Genomic DNA, 22,511 nt, shown 5'->3' with positions numbered 1-22,511 from the left:
AGGGAAATCAGGGTCAATTAATGAAGGGCCCAGTGAGGAGTCATGGACTACTCCATGAGGAGTCTGGACTTTGTCCTGAAGCAGTGGGACACCCCAGCAGGGCTTTTAAACAGGGAAGTTATATGGTCAGACTTACATCCTGGAAAGATAATTCTGATTGTGGTATGGAAAATGGATTTGCAAGTAAAAAGAGTTAAGAGGAACGGAGGAGATGCAGTTGTTAATCTTGCACCGGCTCCCCTTCACCTGAGTTTAGGAATTTAGGGTCTCGTCTGACCACCTGACCATTTCCAGGGTTTACCCTGGGATCTTCAGGAAGAGATGCAAAAGGGCAAGGGTGATTCAGGTCCTGTCTAGTCCAAGTGGTGAGCCACTGGGCTCCAGCATGTGGCACTGACCTCACATCAGAGCTGTATACCATACATGAACAACTTGACATTCTTTCAATCAGATTTCTTGATCTTTGTGCAGCAGTTAATGCCTATGTCTCAGTTTCCGTTTCCTCAAGCTTATCATTGGGTTGTCTCATCACCATCCCTCCAAAATGCAAACTGACATTGCTATCACCCTGACATAAAGGGATTTGGTTTCTTTTGCGATCTGGACTCATAGCTGTGTTGTCAGAACCTCTAGTCCACTGTACAGCAAGCTTCCTGAGGCCCGTCACACATTCTCTGAAGAGACCTTTTAAACACAAGCCCCACCTTAATTTAGATTGGGGGTCAGCAAACTACTGCCTGTGGGCCAAAGCTGCTTGCCACTTACTTTTAGAAATAAAGTTTCATCAGAGCACAGCCACACTCATTCATTTATGTAGTATATATTATCTATGACAGCTTTTATGGTACAATAGCAGAGGTCAGTAGTTGTAACAGAGACCAGTGTGCAAAGCCTGAAATATTTACTGTTTGGTCCTTTACAGAAAAATTTTGCTGACCCCTAGTCTAGACCAGCACTGTTGAATAGAAATATAACTCAAGCTCTCTACGTGACTTAAGATTTTCTAGTAGCCACATTTAAAAAAGCAAAAAGAAACTAGTGAAATCAACTTTAATAATGTCTTGTTTAACATATATCCAAAATATTGTTTCAATATATAGTCAATATCAAAGTTAATAATGAGATATTTTACATTCTTTTTTTCATACTATGTCTTCAAAATCCAGTGTGTATTTTACACTGAGCACAGCTCAACTCAGACCAGCCACATTTTACACCCTACAAGGAGTAAGACCGGCACTAGACCTTGGAGTAGACATCAGCCTTGACAGTACTCTGAGGCTACAGCTGTTCCATAGCTGATGTGCCAGTCCTCCCTCAGGGCTCTTGGCTCTTTCCCTTAGAAGATGGCCCAGCATAAAAAAGACAAATGTAAGGGTGCCTGGATGGCTCAGTCGGTGAAGCGTCCGATTTTGGCTCAGGTCATGATCTGACCTGAGCCATCAGATCATGAGTTCAAGACTTCGTAAGTTCAAGCCCTGCATCAAGCTCTGTGCTGACAGCTCAGGGCCTGGAGCCTGCTTCAGATTCTGTGTCTCCCTCTCTCTCTCTGAGCCTCTTCCTCTCACACCCTATCTCTCTCAAAAATAAATAAGCATTTAAAAAACAAACAAACAAAAAAAGACAAATGTACTATTCCAGTTGCAAAATGTGGCAACCTCCTCCCTGAGTGTGCTGAGTCTGTACTTTCAGAATTAGGCACTCTGGAAGGCTTGTGGTAGTGGAGTTCTTCTAATTCTGGGTCCTTTCTTTGGTGGTTTAAATCATACAGGAGACAGATGTCATGACAAAGACTACCCACTTCCCTTGACCCACCAGAGCTGGAGGGATGTCATACTGGAAGCAAGGCCAGAAGAAACGTATTTTGCAGAATTTAGGCCTTGGTGAAACTCGGAGACCTCCAAGTCTTGTTTTTAGTTCTTTTGAACCTCTGTCTTAGAGCATATAGTCAGTTATGGGAAAGTCTGTGAGTTTCATCTTTCCCCTGATTTTTTTTTTCAGTTTATTTCTTTACTACTTATAGAGAAGGGGTCATACAGAATAAAATTTAAATGTTTATCCTTGGGTGGTTCCCTTGATCCTGCCTCAGGATGTAGCCAACTCTTTCCTCCAGAACACTTCAACTCTTTTCTCCATCAGGGCTTTTATTCAGGATACACCTCTTATTTTGAAATCCTCCTGTTTAGAAAAGTGGCCTGATGCCCTTCATTCATAGTCTATGGCATCCTCTTCCACTATTTTCATTCTTTTTTCTTAAAATGTTTTATTTATTTTTGAGAAAGTGCAAGTGGGGGAGGGGCAGAGAGAGAGGGGAACAGAGAATCCCAAGCAGGATCTGTGCGGACAGTAGTAAGCCTGATATGGGGCTCAAACTCAGGAATCATGAGATCATGACGGGAAGCAAAGTTGGAAGCTTAACAGACTAAGCCACCCAGGTGCCCCTATCCTCTTCTACTATTAATGGACATGGCTTAGTGAACATTTATCTACTCAATATATATTTACTGAGCACTACTCTGTGTTGGGCAGTGTTCTAGGCATGGAGATATGGTGGTGAAAAGGATATGATCATTGCCCATAAGGTGAGAGATTCAGACTCTTAGAAGCATAATTCCGGTGCAAGACAAGTTGTGCAATGATTTGTATATGGATGGAAGGGTCACCTGAAGGAGGTGGGGTTGGAGGAGGAGGGGAAGACAAGAGAAAGGGAATGCTTCATGTCGTCAGACTCAGTGCAGAGTGACCTGGTCATGATTTGCTTTTTTTCCTGCAGGCCAAAGCCCAGGAAGTCCTACAGAAGCTGGGTGATGTGCAGGAAATATTTCACAAGAGGCAAATGAGTCTGATGAAACTGGCAGCCAGACAGACTCGCCCGGTGCAACCCGTGGCCCCTCATCCTGAGTCCTCCCCAAAATGGGTGTCACCGAAAACCAGCCAGCCCTCCACCTTGGGTAGGTTATTTGGAGAGGAAGCTTCGTGCCTTTATGTTTCATCAGTGCTCATGAGGGTTGAGATTGTGATTGCTTAAGATGCATAATGGTTGTTGTTTTGACAAATATTATTTAAAATAAACTACAGATGTGAAATAGTACAGGCATTGAAGACTTTATAGAGTTAGGTAAAAAAACTGAGTGCCTGGATACAAGGAGACCTCACAGTCTAGAAGAAGAATAATATACATGTGCAAACAACATCAGCATAAAATAGTCTTCATTAAGGACCTTTAAAATGCTTACAAGATTCTATTAGCAATGGAGTGGTAAAGTTTGGAAAGATAAAAACAATAGGTAAGTCCTTACACCCATCCTGCATGGTCTTCATTACTATAGCTTACTAGTAAGCCTTGAGATCAGGTAGGGTACATCTTCTAACTTTGTTCTTTTTCAAGACTATTTTGTCTGTTTTAGATTCTTTTTATTTCCATATAAATTTTATTTTATTTTTTTAATGTTTATTTTATTTATTTTGAGAGAGAGAGAGAGAGAGAGAGCAAGCAGGTGGTGGGGGCAAAGAGAGAGGGAGAGAGAGGATCCCAAGCAGTCTCTGCACTGTCAGCACAGAGCCTGATGCAGGGCTCGAACTCACAAAACATGAGATCATGACCTGAGCCGAAATCAAGAGTCTGCCCCTTAGGGGCACCTGGGTGGCTCAGTTGGTCAAGTGTCTGACTTTGGCTCAGGTCATGATCTCACCATTCATGGTTTTGAGCCCCGCATCAGGCTCTGTTCTGACAGCTCAGAACCTGGAGCCTGCTTCAGATTCTGTGTCTCCCTCTCTCTCTGCCCCTCCCCTACTCATGCTCTGCCTCTCAAAAATAATGTTTAAAAAATTTTTTTTAAAGTCTGCTACTTAATGGGCTAAGCCACCCGGATGCCTCCCATTTAAGTTTTAGAAGCACGTTTCAATTTCTGCTGAGATTATGCTTGAGGTTGCACTCATTTTAGAGATCAATTTGGAGAGAACTGTTGTCTTACCAATATTGAGTCTTCCAATTCATAAATGTTGTTAACTTTCCATTTATGTAGGTCTACTTTAATTTCTCTTGGCAGTATAGTATTTTTTTGTTTTTATCTTTGGTGTGCTTTTTAAAAAGTTTTTATTTAAATTCCAATTAGTTAACATAAAGCATGATATTAGTTTCAGGTGTACAATATAGTGATTCAACACTTCCATGTAATACTCGGTGCTCATCACAAGTGCACACCTTAATCCCCATCACGTATTTAACCCCCACGTCTCCACCTTCTCTCCTCTGATGACCATCAGTTTGTTCTCTATGGTTAACAGTCTGTTTCTTGGTTTGCCTCCCTCTCTCTCTTTTTCTTCTCCCTTTGCTCATTTATTTTGTTTCTTAAATTGCACATCTGAGTGAGATCATATGGTATTTGGCAGTATAGTAGTTTTGAGTATAGAGGTCTTAGCCATTTCATGGTTTTTTTTAAGTGTATAGTAAATGGAACTTACCATATATAACTATCAATAAGAATATATTTCTGCATAAAATACAATCAGGTCGTCTGTGAATTGGGACATTCTGCCTCTTCTGTTTCAAACTTCATGCTTTTTTCCTTTGCCTTATTATAATGGCTAAGACCTCCAGTACAATGTTAAATAGAAGGGGTGAGAGCAGACAACCTTGTCTTTTCCCAGTATTAGGGGAAATAATTCATTTTTTACCTTAAAGTGTGATGTTAACAGTAAGTTTTTCACAGATGCCTTTTACCAAACAGAGGAAGTTCCCTTCTCTCCCTCATTTGATGAGAATTTTCATCATGAATGATTGTTGACTTTTTCAGATGCTCTTTTTGGTGCATATATTGAAGTAATCATATAGTTTTTCTCCTTTATTTGTTAATGTGGTGGATTGCAATGATTTGTTTTCAAATATTAAAACAATTGTACATTCCTAGGATAAACTGCTCTTGGATATGATATGTATATCATTCTTTACTTCATGTATTTTGAAACTGTTATTAAGCACTTACATGTTCATAATTGTTATGTCTTCCAGATATACTGGCCCTTTTATAATTAGGAAATATCTCTCCTTCCCTCCTTTAGTAATACTCCTTGTCCTGAAGTCTATTTTGTCTGATACTAATATAGCATTCCAGTTTTCTTGTGCTTAGTGTTTGCATGATATATTTTTTCCTTTCTTCTGTTTCCTTGTTTTTAAAGTATATCTCTTATAGGCAGCATATAATTGGGTCTTGGCTTAAAATTTTTTTTAGTTTATTTATTTTTGAGAGAGAGAGAGAGAGAGAGAGAGAGAGCGAGAGTGAGCATGAGCAGGAGAGGGGCAGAGAGAGAGGGAGATACAGAATCCAAAGCAGGCTCCAGGCTCTGAGCTGTCAGCACAGAGCCAGATGTAGGGCTGGACCTCCTGGACTGCAAGATCATGACCTGAGCCTAAGTCAGATGCTTAACTAACTGAGCCACCCAGACACCTGGGTCTTGACTTTTTAATACATTTTGTTAACCTCTGCCTTCTAATTGGAGTATTTAGTCCATTTTCATACAATATAATTATTGATATAGTTGGATTTAGAACTATAATTTTGTTATTTGTTGTTTATTGTCTCATTTTTTTTATTCCTCTGTTCCTCCTTTCCTACTTTCTTTTGCGTTAGCAAATATTTTTAGTGTTCTGTTTTAATTCCTTTATTGGCTTTTTAGCCTACCTCTTTGCATTGTTTTTCCCAGATATTTTCCTTAGAGATTATTATGTTCATTTATCACAGTCTACTTAGAGCTTATATTATAACATCTTATGTAAAATATAGGAAATTTGCAACATTATAGCTCCATATGCTTCCTTCCATGCTCTGTGGTATATTCTTCTGTATAGTCTGTTATATTTTATACATATAGTCTTTTACATCTACTCTCTTATTCAGGCATTTCCAGTGTTCTTTTTATTCCTCACTGTAGATCTGAATCATCATTCTGTGTCATTTCTCTCCAGGCTGAAGAACCTATAGCATTTCTTGTTGTGCAGATCTTCTGGCAACAAATCCTTTTTGTTTCTATTTATCTGAAAATTATGGGGTCTTCTGACAATTCTCCATTTAGTATGATTTACAGTCCTCTGTCTCCTGTCACATATTCCACGTTTTAGAAGCAAGTCTTGACAACAGTTTGGTGCATTTATTTCTTGAATTTTCTGTGTGCACACACATACACACACACTCATAGACGTAAATGCATATGCACCCTCAATATACTTTTGCACACATCCTGCTGACACAAACAGACACTCACACACATGGAGTTGTCTTTTTGGATAGCTAGAAACAGGACTTGGCTCTCCTTACTTCTCATCTAGGGCTCTTTCCCAAAACTAAATTATGCTTACTTCTATGATTTTTTTCCTCTGTCATTGTTTTAAGGGATATATGTTTGTTATAAGCAAATAAAGTGAGAATGACAGCTTGCTTCTCTTTCTTTTTCAAACATAAGGTTTCATAAAAGACAGTGACCCTTCTAGGGTAAACAGACTTTGTCATGTCTGAATGGATATCACTGACCTGGCAACTTGCTTATTCTGCAGAACAATTCTGCACTTTTGTTTTGGATAGTAACCACTGAGTAGGGATTCAAGCAAATCACTAATAGGATTTTCAGACACATTTGTCTGATTCCTTAGTAACTGCGTCTGTTCCAAGATAAATCATTACATTTCACAGTGTAAGGAATGTGAGGGAGCTGGAATCTTGACTGTGACTCTTGTTAGCCGGGTGCCTTGGTTACAATATTTAACTTATCCGAAGTTTATAAGGAACGTGAAAAAATTCTTTTGTGGCTGTAATCATAGCTAAAATTTACTGTTTACCGTGATCTAAACACTTGGCATATATTAACTCATTAAGCCTCATAACAACCCTATACTGTAGGCTTTCTCGTTATTTCACATTTTATAGACGAAGATGGTGAGGCACAGAGATTACTCTGATAATATGTGTCTTGGACAAGGAATAGCAAGACTCGAATGCCAGCAGTGTGGCTCCTTGCCCCTGCATTTACCCTCAGCACTTTACTTACATTGTTAAGGGCAGGTACTCCTCAGCCGTGGGTGTTGCCGAATATAATGTATTATGTGCTTCTAGCATCCAGTTATTATGCCTGCAATCACTCAGCTTAACAGGGATCCTGCAGAGAGTGAGGAGCCCAAAGGAGTGTTCATTGTTATGAATTTTCTTCAGGGGTTATAGAACCAGGAGCAGCAAACAGTGTACTTCACTACAGATTTCAATAATATCTGTGAAAAATCCATAGAAAGCCCAAGCGGATTCCAGTTGACTCACAGAACCTGGGGTTGGGAGGAACCTCTGGAGGCCACAGTTTACCACAGATAAGTTCACCACAGATAAGAATCAGGGCGATATATTGGGGGCATTAGATGGATGGTATTTTGGCCATAGGACCTAGAAGTGCTCAAATTCTGTCCTGGGTTAATCACATGTATCCTGTGAGTTTTCCAGGGGAACTCTACACACAAGGTTGTTGACAGTGACAAGAACTCGAAGTACCACTTATTTATTAGCCTTGTAGCCATCATCCCCAGTGCAGCCTTCTGGCAAAGCTGGGTGAGAAAGCCTCAAGGCCTAACCAGGGCTTCTCCTCCACAAGTCCCATTCTTACTGCCAAATGGCCTTGGAGCCTGAAGAAAGGATGTCTCCCAGGTGTCGAAAGGAGGGGAGGGTGACAGAGTGACAGAGAGAAGAGAACAAGAGCAAGATAGCCCAGTTCTGTCCTGACTGAGCTACCCGATTTTTCCCATGGTTGTCTCATCCACTAACAAATGCAGTTCCATCAGTTCTGGAATCCAACTGGTAGATTAGCAACAATTTCTGGCTGGGCAGGCATAGACATCCACTTATATAATCATAGTATGATTATGTGAGTGTGGGTATGGGGTGGGTGTGTGTGGGTATGTATGTGGAGAGTGAGAGAGAGGGAGAAAACATTTTAAAGAAGACTATAAGGAAATATACCAAGTGGTTGTGTTTAAGTGGTAAGATTTCAGTATTTTTCAAAAATTGTCAATGATAAGCACAAATTACCTCTGTAATGAAAAAATATATGTCCAATAAATGTGGTATTTGGAATTGAATCTGGTCTTTTAATCCAAAACAACATCAACTGCAATATTATACAGTACAAAGATAAATGCTAAAGCAGCAGTGCATAGAAAGATCCATCAAGGGTTTTTAAAAATGTGTTTATTTTATTTATTTTGAGAGAAAGAGAGAGAGAGTGAGCAAGCATGGGAGGGACAGGGAGAGAGGGAGAGAGAGGATTTAAAGAGGGCTCTGTGCTGACAGCAGAGAGCCCAATGCAGGGCTTGAACTCACGAACTGTGAGATCATGACCTGAACTGAGTCAGATGCCTAGCCGAATGAGTCAAGAATCTATAAAGTTTTCATGTCCAGGAAGACTTCATGAAGAAAGTGACCTTTTTATGGAGACTTAAAAATGGGAATGATGGAAACTCTATCGTTTTTACCACATTGTATTTACTGATTTATTGTGGTTTGATGTTTCATGTGATGTTGTGTGCGACTTTTGTCTCTTTGAATCAAATGTTAAATGCCTGGGGTCAAGAACTATTTCTTTTCTGCTCTCTCCTTCACCTTCAATTTCATCTCCCACCTCACAAATCACCACAGCAGCTCAGTTAAGCTTTGTTAATCAGTTGGCCCCACACAGTCCAGGTGCTTGTTCAAGCCAGGCTATATACGGAGTTATTTATAAGCTGAGTTGACAAATTAATGGCAGGTTTTCTTTGTTTTTCTAGCTCCTCTTCAGAGAACATCTGAGGAACCTTGTACAGGGACAGTAGAAAAAGATGATAAAACTAAACTTGAAGTCAAGGTAAGATCATCTTTCTCTTTATGGATAAAAATTTCTGATATGAAGGAATATTGCTGCCATAATTACCAATAAATCAGATTCCCCTAACCCAACCCCAAAAGATGTGTCCATAAAGGCATGTAGCACAGATTAGTGCTCTCAAGAGCTGAGGTTTTGTGGGATTTCTTTCTTCTTAATTGTGAGTAGAAAAACTGGCCATGAATGGAATTCTTGGGAGATACTATGTTATTGAGGGAAAAGTCATTTTGTTCTTTCCTATATTCTGACTTAGTATTTAAAATTGGTAGAAGTGTGTGGTTTACGTACAAAAAAAGACAAAATTTCATAGAGCTACACATACACACGTGCATGTCTAACTGGCAAACTCTAAATAGGCTCTGTAGATTGTGCAAGCATCATGTTCTTGCTTTTAATACTATGCTCTAGTTATGGAAGATATCAATATTGGAGGAATTTGGGGGAAGGGTACACGAGACTTCCCTGTATTTCTTTGCAACCTTATGTGAATCCATAATTATTTCAAAGTAAAAGTTAAGGGGAAAAAAAAGCATGAGCTTTGCAATCAAGCAGACTTACATCTATGTAACATGACCTCTCTAAACCTTGGTTTCTCCTCTGTAAAAATGGGGATAACAACAGCTGTTGTCTGAAACTAATTTTTAGCAGCAAACAAATATTTGAAAATTGCCAAGCACTGTATAATTGTAAAGTAACATTATATTTAAATACCCAAATACAATGAATTGTGAATATATGTTGCTGCAAAAGCAGCCCTAGAAGGGGTCCCTTTTCTTTTGGCTCACTAAAAGTGAGTATCTAGCTGATGGAATGGTTCTGAAAGCAGAGGCCAGTAGACCATGGGCTCACACAGTTTGGGTCCATTATCTGTGCCTAACGTGTCTGAATATAGGACCCCACTGACCATTATGAAGTCAGGCAGAAAGCAGGTCTCAGACTTTTCTTCCTAGAAGCAAAAACAATGTAGGAAGTAGAGTTCCCAGCTGACTTTTCTTAGAAAGAGAAAGCTGCATTCTTCTGTTTAGTCATCCTTTTGTATTTGGGGCAGATTAGGACATTGCTACAGCTGTTTCGGAATCCCGTGTGGTTGGAGGAATTGCATTACCATATCTTTCAGAGTTAGGAAACCGTCTGCAGTTTCACACAGTCATGACCAGCCATTTGAAAGAGTAAATAGCAAATTAAAAAAAAATTTTTTTAACGTTTATTCAGTGTTGAAAGATAGAGCATGAGCAGGGGAGGGGCAGAAAGAGGAGGGGACACAGAATCTGAAGCAGGCACCAGGCTCTGAACTGTCAGCACAGAGCCCGACACGGGGCTCGAACCCATGAATGGTGAGATCATGACCTGACTCAAAGTCGGCCACTTAACTGATTGAGCCACCCAGGCACCCCAGCAATTTTTTTTTTAAATGGGCAACTGTAATGAGACTTCGCCAGACTGGACATCCATGAAGTCTGTGGAATTACTTAGTGACATAAAAAGGGTTTAACTGTGATCAACTTTAAAAGTGAGCATCATTCTACCCTTTTCTGTACCTGGGCTTCAGAGACTTTTATCTCTGAATGTGGCAAGTGTACCAAAGCCCAGATCCAGCCCCTGAACTCATATGCTGTTGCCATTAACACACAATGTGATTTGAACTTACCTCGTAACTCTGTGATTTTCTCTGCCCATATTGAGACAACATATTTATGGCCTACACACTATAAAGATGCCATAGGAGTTGTGTGTACATGGAGGTTCTCGTATAAAAGAATCCAAATTAGGGTGAATTATTTCAACAGTTGTGAACAATAAAAATGAGTGCTATTGTTTAATTTGTTGGGGAAGAAAAGGAAATATAGTCAGTAAGCATAAAGCACCTTTTCTCAGGGAAGACCTGAAGATATTTAAGAAGAAACCATAAGCTACATTTATTATTTACTCCTATTTCATATGTTAGTAAAAATAGACAATGCAGGAAGTATAGGGAAGGGGAAGAATCAGAAGCCTATAGGGTTGGAAAATGTTAAGTAGAATCCAAGAATCTCTGACCACCAGACTTTTCGTTTCTTCTTTTTTGGTTGTGCTATTTATTTAATCCAGACTCCAAGCACATCCTGCCAGGAGGCTGCCCCCCTTGTGTTTAGGCAGATCACCAAGAGCATAGGTACTAGGAAGCCAGCACAATTCCATTTTACAATTATCCTGGGATTTTGTTGTTGTTTTTCCTTACTGTTGCCTTGTTTGTGTATTTAATGAAGGGCTTTTCCTGCAACAATATGCATGTTAACGGTCAAGGCAGTGGAGGAAGCAGGGTAGAAACAGGCTGCCAGACTTCCTCAGTTTGGGCAAACAGAAGCTGGTCAGACTTCTGCTTCTAAACACCAAGAGTATGAGCAGAATCTATGCAGTTGTGAACAACATGAGTAGGAAGGAAGAGGATTTATGAACTAAATCCCCAAATGCTAGACTTAAAATTCAATTCAAGACCAATAAATGCAATTGGCATTTGACAAGGTAGGTAATAAAACCAGGGAAATCATCATTTCAAAATATATAAGAAAACTAGTAGAAAAAGAAGACAGGTTAGGGAAAAAAGTTTAGGGGCGCCTGGGTGGCTCAGTTGGTTAAGCGTCTGAATTTGGCTCAGGTCATGATCTCACAGTTTGTGAGTTTGAGCCCCGCATCAGGCTCTCTGCTCTCAGCACAGAGCCTGCTTCAGATCCTCTGCCCCCCTCTCTCTTTGCCCCTTCCATGCTGGTTCTCTTTCTCTCAAAATAAATAAATAAACTTAAAAAAAAAAGGTTTAGATTCATGTCTGTGTGATCCATGGTTTATTAGAAGGGGGACACAGAGGTTGACTTACGTCAAGAACAATCATTTCTTCATGTGTTTTGTGACCACTGTCCAGGAGAAATGACCAAGATGGATAGCATCTGACTCTAGTGACAATTCTGACATCCTTTTGACCTTAGGCCTAGACCTCAAAGATAAAATGAAACCACAGTGCAAATTGTAACATTGTGATAAATGCCCTTCTTTGCCCTCAAGGGTAAATGCTCACAGACAAAAAAAAAAAAGCTATAAACCAAAACTGCTTATGATGCCACTAGAGTCACTGATACTCACTACAACAAAATCATGCGACAAAATCATGATATGAATTTATCATCATCAGAAAACTCATTTCCAAAAAAGGCATTTCATCTTCTCTGGTGGGGTGATCCTTACTTTACCTCTTACAAGGAACTAAGTTAAACTTGACAAGCTGGCTGAGGCTCTCAGGGCCATCTGGCAGCTGTGCGGCCATGTGCTAGACTTGTTAATGTGGTCTAGGAAAGCCTGTCAGTGGAGGAGATTCGCTGTGGTTGCTGGCAGTGGTGATGAGGCTAGTTCAGGTTTTTTACGTCACCAGCTGGAAGCTGAAAGCATGACTCACTGGAGCTGCTTTTATATCACAGCCTCTTTGGAGCTAGAAAGAAGCCAAAGGCTGATGAAAATTCCTTTTTCATGAATGTGAACGCTCAGGATAAAGTCAGAGAGCTACTGGCTGTGAGCACTAACAAACAATGCTCCTGGACACCTGTTAAAGGGGCTTAAAGTAGCAGAGGCCTTTTTTTTTTTTTTAACTTTTAAAAAGTTTATTTATATATTTTGAGGGAGAGAGAGCATGGGCAGGGGAGGGGCAGAGAGAACGGGAGAGAGTGAGAGAGAGAATCCCAAGCAGGCTCTGTACTATCCATCTCATGAGTTGTGAGATCATGACCTGGGCTGAAATCAAGAGTCAGGCACTTAACCAACTGAGCCACACAGGTGCCCCTAGTAGCAGAGATGCTTTTAGGCTTGCAAGCAAACAGACTCCTTCATAAAAATTAAAGAAAAAAAAAAAAAGCCAAGGCTGTAAGTTACAGAATGGAGAGATGAGGGAAGGGTTGCTAACACATTGTACTGGGTGCTGTATGTACCTGGTTTCATTACAAATTCTCAGTATCTTGAGGAAGATGATGAGGAAGGTGATGTTTCCCTTGTTTTATCCATGATGCTGTGGAGACTCTGCGAGGTTGAGTTTCCATAACGGTCACACAACCAGTAAATGGTGGAACTGGGTTTTGAAGCATGCAGTTTATTTAATCTAACAGTCACTAACATCTAACTTCAGTCTATTTATTTATAACCTGTTAGCTACTTAGTTTACCTAACTACCAGTTTACTTAATCTCTCATATTCTAAATTTTCTCTTCTGCAAAATGGGGATAAAGTAATCTCACAGGTGGTTGATTAAAGGAGAAATATATAACTTCAATAATAATAATAACAATAATAACAATAAGAATAAGAATAAGGGGTGCTTGGGTGGCTCAGTCGGTTGGGTGTCCACCTTTGGCTCAGGTCATCATCTCATGGTTCGTGGGTTCGAGCTCTATGTTCGGGGTTTGTGGGTTAGGGCTGTTAGCTCAGCCTGGAGCCTGCTTCAGATTCTGTGTCTCCCTCTCTGTCTGTCCCTCCCCCACTTGTTCTCTCTCTCTCTTTCAAAAATAAATAAACATTTAAAAAAATAATAGTGATAATAATGTCAACAAAATAAAAATAGAAAATTTTTAAAAATGAGAAATATATGGAAAGTATTTATTAGCATTATGCCTGACATATAGCAGGGTCTTGGTAATTTTAGTTTCCCACTTAATCCCATATTTATAAATAACATATTCTGTGTAAAAGATGAAAAGAAGCTGAAGGAAAGTCAGATTCAGGTCTTAAATGGAATAGCTTCTCCTAATCTTGAATGTATACCGTTTTGCTCAATGATAGCAGATCAGGCCCCAATTCTGTTCCTTGCTTTCTCACGCCCAGAGTTGTCATTTACCTTTCTGATTCTCAACAGGAGAACTGTATGAACTTATAAGCTCATTTCAGTATTCATTCTCTATGATGTTCAAAGTCTAGTCATTCAGAGAATCCACCGAATCCTTGAGGCAGCCCCCGACCAAGCTTTCTGAAGAATTTCTAGAACCAAGGTTGTCAAAGTTTCCTATGTATTGCAACCCTGAGAAGCTTATTAATAATGCAGATTCTCAAGCTCTACCCTCAGAGATTCTGATTCAGTAGGGCTAGAAAAGTTTATTTATTTATTTTGAGAGAGAGAGTGAGAGAAAATATGAGTGGGGGAGGGGCAGAAGAGAGGGAGAGAGAGAGTCCCAAGCAGGCTCTGTGCTGTCGGCACAAAGCCCGATGTGGGGCTCCATCCCACAAATCATGATATCATGATCTGAGATGAAATCAAGAGTTGGAAACTTAACCTACTGAGTGCCCCCAGGAGTCTGAAGTTTTAACTTTTAAATTAAAAAAAAAAATTTTAATTTGGTAACCAGAATGCAGGTGGTATAAAGATTGCATTTTTGGGTCACACTGGCTTAGAAGCTATATTTATAGGTCATGAAGACTTGGGTTAAAGGAGAACTCATTAAGGTGGATATGGATCTCTTAGGCTAATATAGAGTCCAATACTTAGTGAAGTGAAGGCATGATTATATTAATCTATGAGAATGTATTTTCACTGAGAGAGCTATATGACAAAGAAGATAATAACAGTGAAGGCCACTGTTGACTTTGCTCTTTGACAAATAAAAAACTGAGATGACTAAAATATTTGATTGGTCCAATCTGGGCATCCTTCATTTAGTAGATCTCAAAGCAATTGCTATAGGTCGTACGGAAATAATTCTAACATTGGGGCCTAAACTTAAGGAACTTACAAGTTTCATGAAGGAAATAACGTATTTCCAGTAATTTATAATGTAGACTAAAATGGCATACCTCCAGGAAAAGGAATATAACATGTTAGATGGCAGAAGACACAACAGTTCATAATTAGGAGATTGGGGATATTTTTACAGAGGAGATGGCATTTGAATTTAACTTTGAAAAATAAATACAACTTTGAAAGGTGTATAAGATGGAGAAGGGAAGCAAAGATGGGGAAGGATATAAAGTGTCAGAAGTCTGAAGGGGCATAGGCTCTTCTGGGAGTGGTTTGAGAAAGATAGACAGGTAGACGAAAACAGGTTGCTGAAGGCTTTGGTTAGGAGTTGTTGCCAGGAAGGGCACCTATGTATTAGAAAGATGACTCTGGTATGACAATGAAGAGTACACTGGAAGGCAGGCAGGCAGACCAGCTGCCAGCAGCTGTTACAGTCTAGATGAGACTCTAATGTTGAGAGCCTGCTAATGACAGAGAAAAGGAGATGGGCAGAGCTTATATCTGTCAATCTAGATATTCTTCGCAGTGCCTAGAATACACTAGACTGTCAGAGAAAGTGTGATGTATGGAGGAGTAGATCAAAGCAGAGAAGAAAGAGAAGAGATTATTTAATAGACAGGGAAAAGAAAGAAGATATTGAAAATACTTTGGGGTTTCCATCTTGGATTCCTCATTGGATGAATTTGTTGACTAATATAGAGCACACAGAAGGAACAGTAGGAAGTGAGGACTTATGAAGGCTGAGTCCAACATCTGTAGGGTTTTATAGATCTGCAACAGCAACCCACGCCTTTTCTTTCTATTGGCTGTAGCCCATCCCCCTTCCCACCAATAAGAGTCAACCAACTGGCCTTAAAGTTATGTGGAAATTATTTGTGAACTAGGTTAGGGACCAAAGATTGGTCTAATAAAGCACTTTACAAACTTTTGGTTTTATTCGTGAGTTAAGATTTACAGACATATACATATTAAGCTACCCTGACATTTATGCATTGAGGTTAAAATCACATGAAATCAAACAGCTTGAGGGGTGCCTGGGTGGCTCAGTCAGTTAAGCGCCCCACTCTTGATTTTGCCCAACTCTTGATTTCCACTCAGTTCATGATCTCACAGCTCATGAGATCAAGTCCCACGCTGGGCTCTGTGCTAACAGTAAAGAGCCTGCTTGGGATTCTTTCTCTTCCTCTATGTCTGCCTCTCACCCATTCTCATGCACACGTATTCTCTCTCCCTCAAAATAAATAAACCTTAAAAAAAATTAAAAAGAAACAGCTTGAGAAAATTCAGGATATATGGGCAACTTCTTTTCAATGTCCTTGACACACTTATTTCCTTCACATTTTCTCAGTTTGGGAATGGAAGAAAGGTATCTTGCAACATGTTTCTCAATTTCTGGACATTTTAAACAGAACTACAGACTTGTAAATCGTTGTTAAAACAATGTTACAGTTTTTTAAGAAGACACTCTTCCCATAAACAAAATATTATACACATTGTTTAGCTTTAGTCCATCCTTTAAAAACCAATTTAACCATTGAGAACATTGAACTAATTACTAACAAAACTAGCTGGGAAATTCAAGATCTTAGATAAAAGAGATCCTGGAAAAATTTTGAAATAGGAGAAGTTTGCTTTTGGGACCCATTTCCCTATCTTTCTCTAATCATTTCCCATTTCCACAAAGCCTCAGGACTACTCATGCATGTCTCCTCAAGCCTGCCCTTCTCCAAAGGGCATTAGTCTATAAAATGTGCTAAAACCTTCCTCTCCTCTCCTCTCCCTCTTGGAAGCCCCCTCCCAATGTAGCTGATCTGGACTAGAGGCAGGAGAATATCTGAATGAGGTAGTTCATAGCAATGCATGGATGATGAGTGACTGACAGTTCCTTGACTCTTCTGGAAATACTTGCCATTAAAAAAAAAAAAAAAAAAAAGACTGCCCTGACTGCTCTATTATCCAAAGGCAGTGAGTGGCTTCTTCAGGCAATGAAGAGTAGGAAGATGTGCTGGAAAAGGTCAGTGAGATAGAGCAAACAGGGCAGACAAGCCAGCTAGAAATCTGTTCCCAGGATAGATCTCTAAGTGGTTCCTGTTCAAAAGTTCTTCCTATTCTCTATGTCAGAACCTACTGAATCTGGGGAAAGAAAAAAAGACGGGTTCACCTTTTCCCCAGCAGTTCCAGCAATGGAGAGGAAAAGGCATAGCTATCCCTTCCGAAGGCTAACGTTTTTCTCTCTGGGACTTTGTCTGTAAGACCACCCTGGAGTGAGGCTGGAAGTTGAATGGCCTTTGGAGAGTTTTCCTTTTCCTTTTTTCCCCACTGTCCTCCCCTACAGCCTACCATTGTATCATTTTTCAATAATTCTTTTTTTTTTTATTTTTTTAAATGTTTGTTTATTTTTGAGACAGAGAGAGACAGAGCATGAATGGGAGAGGGTCAGAGAGAGAGGGAGACACAGAATCTGAAGCAGGCTCCAGGCTCTGAGCTGTCAGCACAGAGCCCGACGTGGGGCTCGAACTCACTGACCATGAGATCATGACCTGAGCCGAAGTCGGACGCTTAACTGACTGAGCCACCCAGGCGCCCCCATTTTTCAATAATTCTTACTTGTCCTACCTCTTCATTGATTTTCTCTGGTTTTCATAATTAATTTGTAATGCTGTAAAATGTTTAACTATAAATACTTCTTGTAATGATCACTGATTATGTTTAAACGAAGAGGGTGGTTCAGCCCCTTATCTGCCTTATTTTTTTCTCACACTGAAGTCAAGAAGCTTCTCTCTCTCTCTCTCTCTCTCTCTCTCTCTCTCTCTCTCTCTCTTTCATGTTGGGAGCCCAAGCAGGTCCAAACTCTTGACCCTGAGATCAAGACCAGAGCTGAGATCAAGAGTCAGATGCTTAACTGACTGAGCCACCAGAGTAGCTTCTCTTTTTAAGAAATGTGATAATATAAAAAACAATACTTTCACCTTGAGTTACCAGATAGCATCGCTTTTAAAAAGTTGGAACTGGGGCGCCTGGGTGGCTCAGTCGGTTAAGCGGCCGACTTCGGCTCAGGTCATGATCTCGCAGTCCGTGAGTTCCTGAGTTCGAGCCCTGTGTTGGGCTCTGTGCTGACAGCTCAGAGCCTGGAGCCTGTTTCAGATTCTGTGTCTCCCTCTCTCTGACCCTCCCCCGTTCATGCTCTGTCTCTCTCTGTCTCAAAAATAAATAAACATTAAAAAAAATTTTTTTAATTAAAAAAAAAAGTTGGAACTGAAATGGCTTTCCAAAAATCTCTAAAATCATACAGTGAAATCATTTAACTTCAGGGAAAAACTAATCTGATTCAGTTCAGATTAGTTGCTATCTCTCCTTTGGGGAAGAAAAAATATATTTTAATAATCAATTGAAAATCAACTATTGATACTTTTTTAAAAATGTAGGGACTTTTAAAAAGTTGATTGATACTTTTAAAAAGATATATTCTCCAGAGAAATTTAAATAAAGTTTTTAAATAAAATTCTTTCAAGCTAGGCATTTAGCCTATTTTCCCAGTTTTGAAACAGATCTTTTTTCAAAATATGGAGGAAACAAATCAATTAGATTACATGTTTGTTCAGAGGACACAGGAAGTCATCATTCAAGGTGCTCCTAAGAGAACCTGTATATGGGTTGGTGTCACTTTGAAAAGAGGAGAGACTGGAGTAGAAATGGGGGTAGAGGGAGTGATGTTGTGTCCAGGGCAGTTGGCAACCTGCCTGCCTTCAGTGCCACCCTTTTTCTTCAGAATAAAATGAACATAAATGCAGAGGGGCTTTTCCACCTGATTGGCTCTCTAATAGGGTCGCTAACGGGTCAATTCCCTTTTAAATCTCCAACTGGCTGAGAAAGTTACCCTCTTTGAGATACCCTAGGGGCAACTCCAAGTCAGGGTTGACTGAAGGGAAACAGGATAGGATTCCACAGGAGCTTGTTGCTCTGCTTTAAAAAAGCATCATTTTATAATCCAATGAGGCTCCTAAGGAATCTCTAACAAAAAATATAGCAGCAATGGGTGGGTTGGTCTGTGGTCAATTTTCTTGGTCCATTATTTAGATAAAAGGAACAAAAGGATCAATATCTGGGGGAAAAAAGCAAGCATTTATTTAAATATGTGGTCTTCCTTCTAGAGCTTTCAGGAAGCTTATGTTAATTTTTCTTCTCCAAAGTACTCTGGCTACAATTTAGCTTTCATCTCAAAATAGGAAGCAAGAGCACCTATGTTGGTATTTGATATTATAAACAGAGGGATGTTTCATAGCCAATTTACACATCTCCCTCATTTTATACAGAAGGATATACATGTCCAGGCAGCTTACGTGACTTGGCCAACACCTCCAACCTAGTGAGAAATATGGGGTCTGTATTACACGTGAGCAGGTAGGAACTGCCCAGGAATTACTGCAGGTCAGGTGTGCCTGGTGGTTTACATACATTACTTACTTATTTTAATCCCCACAAAGTACATCTTAAAGAGCCAACCATAAATGCCATTTATCAAGTCTTCTTTGTGCTAAGTACTTTAATTCCTTATCTCAAATCACCACAACGACCCTCTGAAATAGATACAGTGAGCCCTCTTTTACAGAGAGAGAATTAAGGTGCAGAGAAGTCTTGCCCAAGGCCACTTTTAAATAAAAAGCAAATCAGGGATTCCCACCCAGTCTACCTCTCACATGAAGAATTTGTGTTCTTTTCACTCTGTAAGAGGTTTTTGAATTACAGGTCACAGTGGTGATAGTTGAACTCAATTTGGTGGGCTCACAAACATTTAAAAATAAATAAGAACAGAATACAGCAAGGATAGCCTAATATAAAAATAGAGTGTATCACATCGGTTATATGTATGTCTGGGGTGTGTGTGTGTGTGTGTGTGTGTTTCAACCATTACCAAGCAATTAACTAAATTCTGACACTATCTACCTAGACATAGCATCACATCCCACAAGTTAAGGGCTCAGTCCTATAACATTGCTCCCCCAGCCCCTTCAAAGGCCATTTGAAAAGTCCAGATTGCCATTGGTGCTTCTGACTGACCAGCTATAGATCAGTTTCCCATGACCCCCTCCTTGGGTTCAATTAATTTGCTAGAGTGACTCACAGAACTCAGAGAAACATTTTACTTAGTAGATTACCAGTTTATCTTAAAAGGATACAATTCAGGAATGACCAGATGGAAGAGGTGCATAGGGCAAGGTATAAGGAAGGGACATAGAGCTCTTATGCTCTCTGAGCAAGCCACTACCCACCCCCTATCTCCAAATGTCCACAGACCCAGAGGCTCTCTTTTTGGGCTTTTGTGGAGGCTTCATTACATAGGCATGATAGATTAAACCATTGGCCATCAGTAATTGAACTCAATCTCCAGCCCCCCTCCCCGTCCTGGAAGTGGTGGTGGTCAGGGGAACTGAAAGTTCCAACCCTCTGATTACGTAGTTGGTTCTCCTGGCAACCAGTCCTCATCCTTTGGTGCTTTCCAAAAGTCACCTTATCAACATAAACTCTAGTCTGGTTGAAAGGGGTTTGCTATACATAACAAAAGACACCTTCATGGCTCCTGTCACTTAGGAAATTACAAGTTTTAGATTTATACCCAAAACAGGACAAGATCAAATACATATTTCTTATTATAAATCACAATATATGCGATTTATGTATGTATATTTTGATGTTTTTCTTGAGGGGCATGGTCAGACTTTGAAAGCTACTGCATCAGAACACAACTAATCTGTCTAAACCTTAGCAAAACTTTGGTATACAGTATATTAACTACCTCCCTGCAGGTTATTAAAGCAGTACCCAGACCTGCTGTGGATCCTTCCCATCACATTCTCAATGGCAACAGTGTTATATTTCATCAAAGTTGATTGACAGAGGACTCTTTCTCTACCCTGACACCAGCTGTCTGAGTCTATAAATCAGTAGGACATCATCATTCATTGTAAAAGATGATAGTCCATACCTACACACCTTGGGTCATTGTTATTTTCTGTCGTTAGGTTGTCATGAAATAAAACACCCTACAGTCTACCACACTTACAATAGACCAAAAGAGTTGGATAGAGCACAGTTCATTTTATAAACAGTAGCAAATATACAGTAAGAGGAAGTTCCGTTAGTAATGGTGGTTACTCTTTATGCAGGTCCTATATTACATGTTGAGGATCCAAAGACAAATAAGGCTAGAGCTCAAAGTCCAGCAGGTGCTTCAGGCACAGTAACGTCACAGGGGAGGAACAAGAAACGGATGCAATGTAACATTAACCACCATAGTAATTAGTTCAACATTATATAGAAAATGTGAAGAAAGAGCTTTGGTAGTGTGGCAAAAATAACTAGATTGGTTTGAATCCAGGGACCGCTATTTACTTCTGTATATTGACTGAAATGAGAAATCTATACTAGTATCTGATCAAATATATGTAATAGAGGGAACTAAAAATTTAGATTCTTAGTGAAATGATATCTGACTTTAAAAGAAGATTCTATTATATATTTTTTAATTGTTTAATGTTTATTTCTTTTTGAGAGAGAAACACACAGAGTGTGAGTGGGGGAAGGGACAGAGAGAGAGGGAAACACAGAATCCAAAGCAGGCTCCAGGCTCTAAGCTGTCAGCACAGCTGTCAAAGTGGAGTCAGCTTGGGATTCTCTCTCTCTCTCTCTCTCTCTCTCTCTCTCTCTCTCCCTCTCTCTCTCTCTCCCTCTCTCTCTCTCTCTCTGCCCCTCCCCTGTTCTCTCTCTCTCTCAAACAAATAAATTAACTTAAAAAAAAAAACAAAATATGAACTTGGAATTTAAGATTGCCCTTGTATTTTAGAGCTGAATGCAAAACTTGTATCCCAAATAGTCCATTATTTTTTGGCTTGCTTTCTGGAAAGATTTCTCCCAGATTTGGGAGGACATCTATGAAAAAGATCAAAGATCCATGCTTTTCTTTCATTCGTTCAGCATTTTTGAATTGCTGTTTCTGTGGATGGCATTGTGCATAATAATTTAAAAAAAACCCCACCTTGACTGCTTTCTGTTAATCCAGAGAGAGACCTCTCTCCTTGCACGGTGAACAACTAGCTGAGAGCCTATCACTCTCACCTGTTTATAAGACTTCTCATCTGTTCCTCAGTCTGGGGAAAACTGTTCATTTTCCAGCTCTAATTTACATAGAATCTTTATGTTTACTCATTAAATTTCCTTGAACAATACTTTTGCAAGAGGGCCCTTTCAAAATCTTTCCCTTTTATGACAGTGTAAAATAATTCATTTAAACAGAACTTGGCAAGCAGGAAGAATTCAAATGCTGGCTAATTATCTACTTGTTTGTTATTAGTCAATACCTTTACGCTACACTGGTTGCTATCAGTATTATACAGATTTGCTTCCTTGTTAAAATGGCATTTTCTTGAAAGCAAAATGAGCAGTTTTGCCTCTTTTTGACAACTAAAGGCCTAATATTATTTTGAAAAAGAGCCACAGCCCTCTGTGGTGGATAGTGCCATGGGGTCCATGTTGTAGAGGAGGAAATCAAGCCAGAGAGGTTCAGTGAGCTTGCCCAGGGTCTCAGAGCTGACAGGTAGTGGAACACAGTTTCTGATCAGCAGCTGGCTTGGAGCCAGGTGACCAGTCTGCACACCTGAGGAACCACCTGCTTTATGACGCAGTGTGATAGACTGGACCTGCGATTACCAGCCTGTGAAAAGTGGACTCTGGGCTTACCTCATCTCTGTCTTTAAGCTCACTTTCTGGTCTTGGGTAGGTTGCAACTTCTCCAGATCTTGACTTCTTACCCCGAGAGGAAAAAAAAAAATGGAGATATTGAGGCAAATGATCTCTTTACTGTTCCCTTTAGCTCAAACTC

The 22,511-nt window shown here is 39.9% G+C and overlaps 1 protein-coding gene across 1 annotated transcript in view; it reads left to right on the top strand.

The window, feature by feature from the left end:
• The window catches only part of MCF2L2 (MCF.2 cell line derived transforming sequence-like 2), a 257,039-nt gene that overhangs the window by 135,610 nt on the left and 98,918 nt on the right, over positions 1-22,511 (top strand). The window contains exons 13-14 of the mRNA XM_047100288.1: positions 2,774-2,951; positions 8,798-8,874. Of these exons, the coding sequence (XP_046956244.1) occupies positions 2,774-2,951; positions 8,798-8,874 (255 nt within the window). The remainder of the gene's footprint in view (positions 1-2,773; positions 2,952-8,797; positions 8,875-22,511) is intronic.

The sequence above is a fragment of the Lynx rufus genome, unplaced genomic scaffold (genome assembly GCF_022079265.1).
Source record: "Lynx rufus isolate CCGP_SWC_20201006 ecotype Redwood Valley unplaced genomic scaffold, mLynRuf1.p SCAF_5, whole genome shotgun sequence".
Lineage (NCBI taxonomy): Eukaryota > Metazoa > Chordata > Mammalia > Carnivora > Felidae > Lynx > Lynx rufus.
The sequence above is the reverse complement of the archived record's forward strand: the minus strand, read 5'-3'. Positions and strand labels throughout refer to the sequence as shown.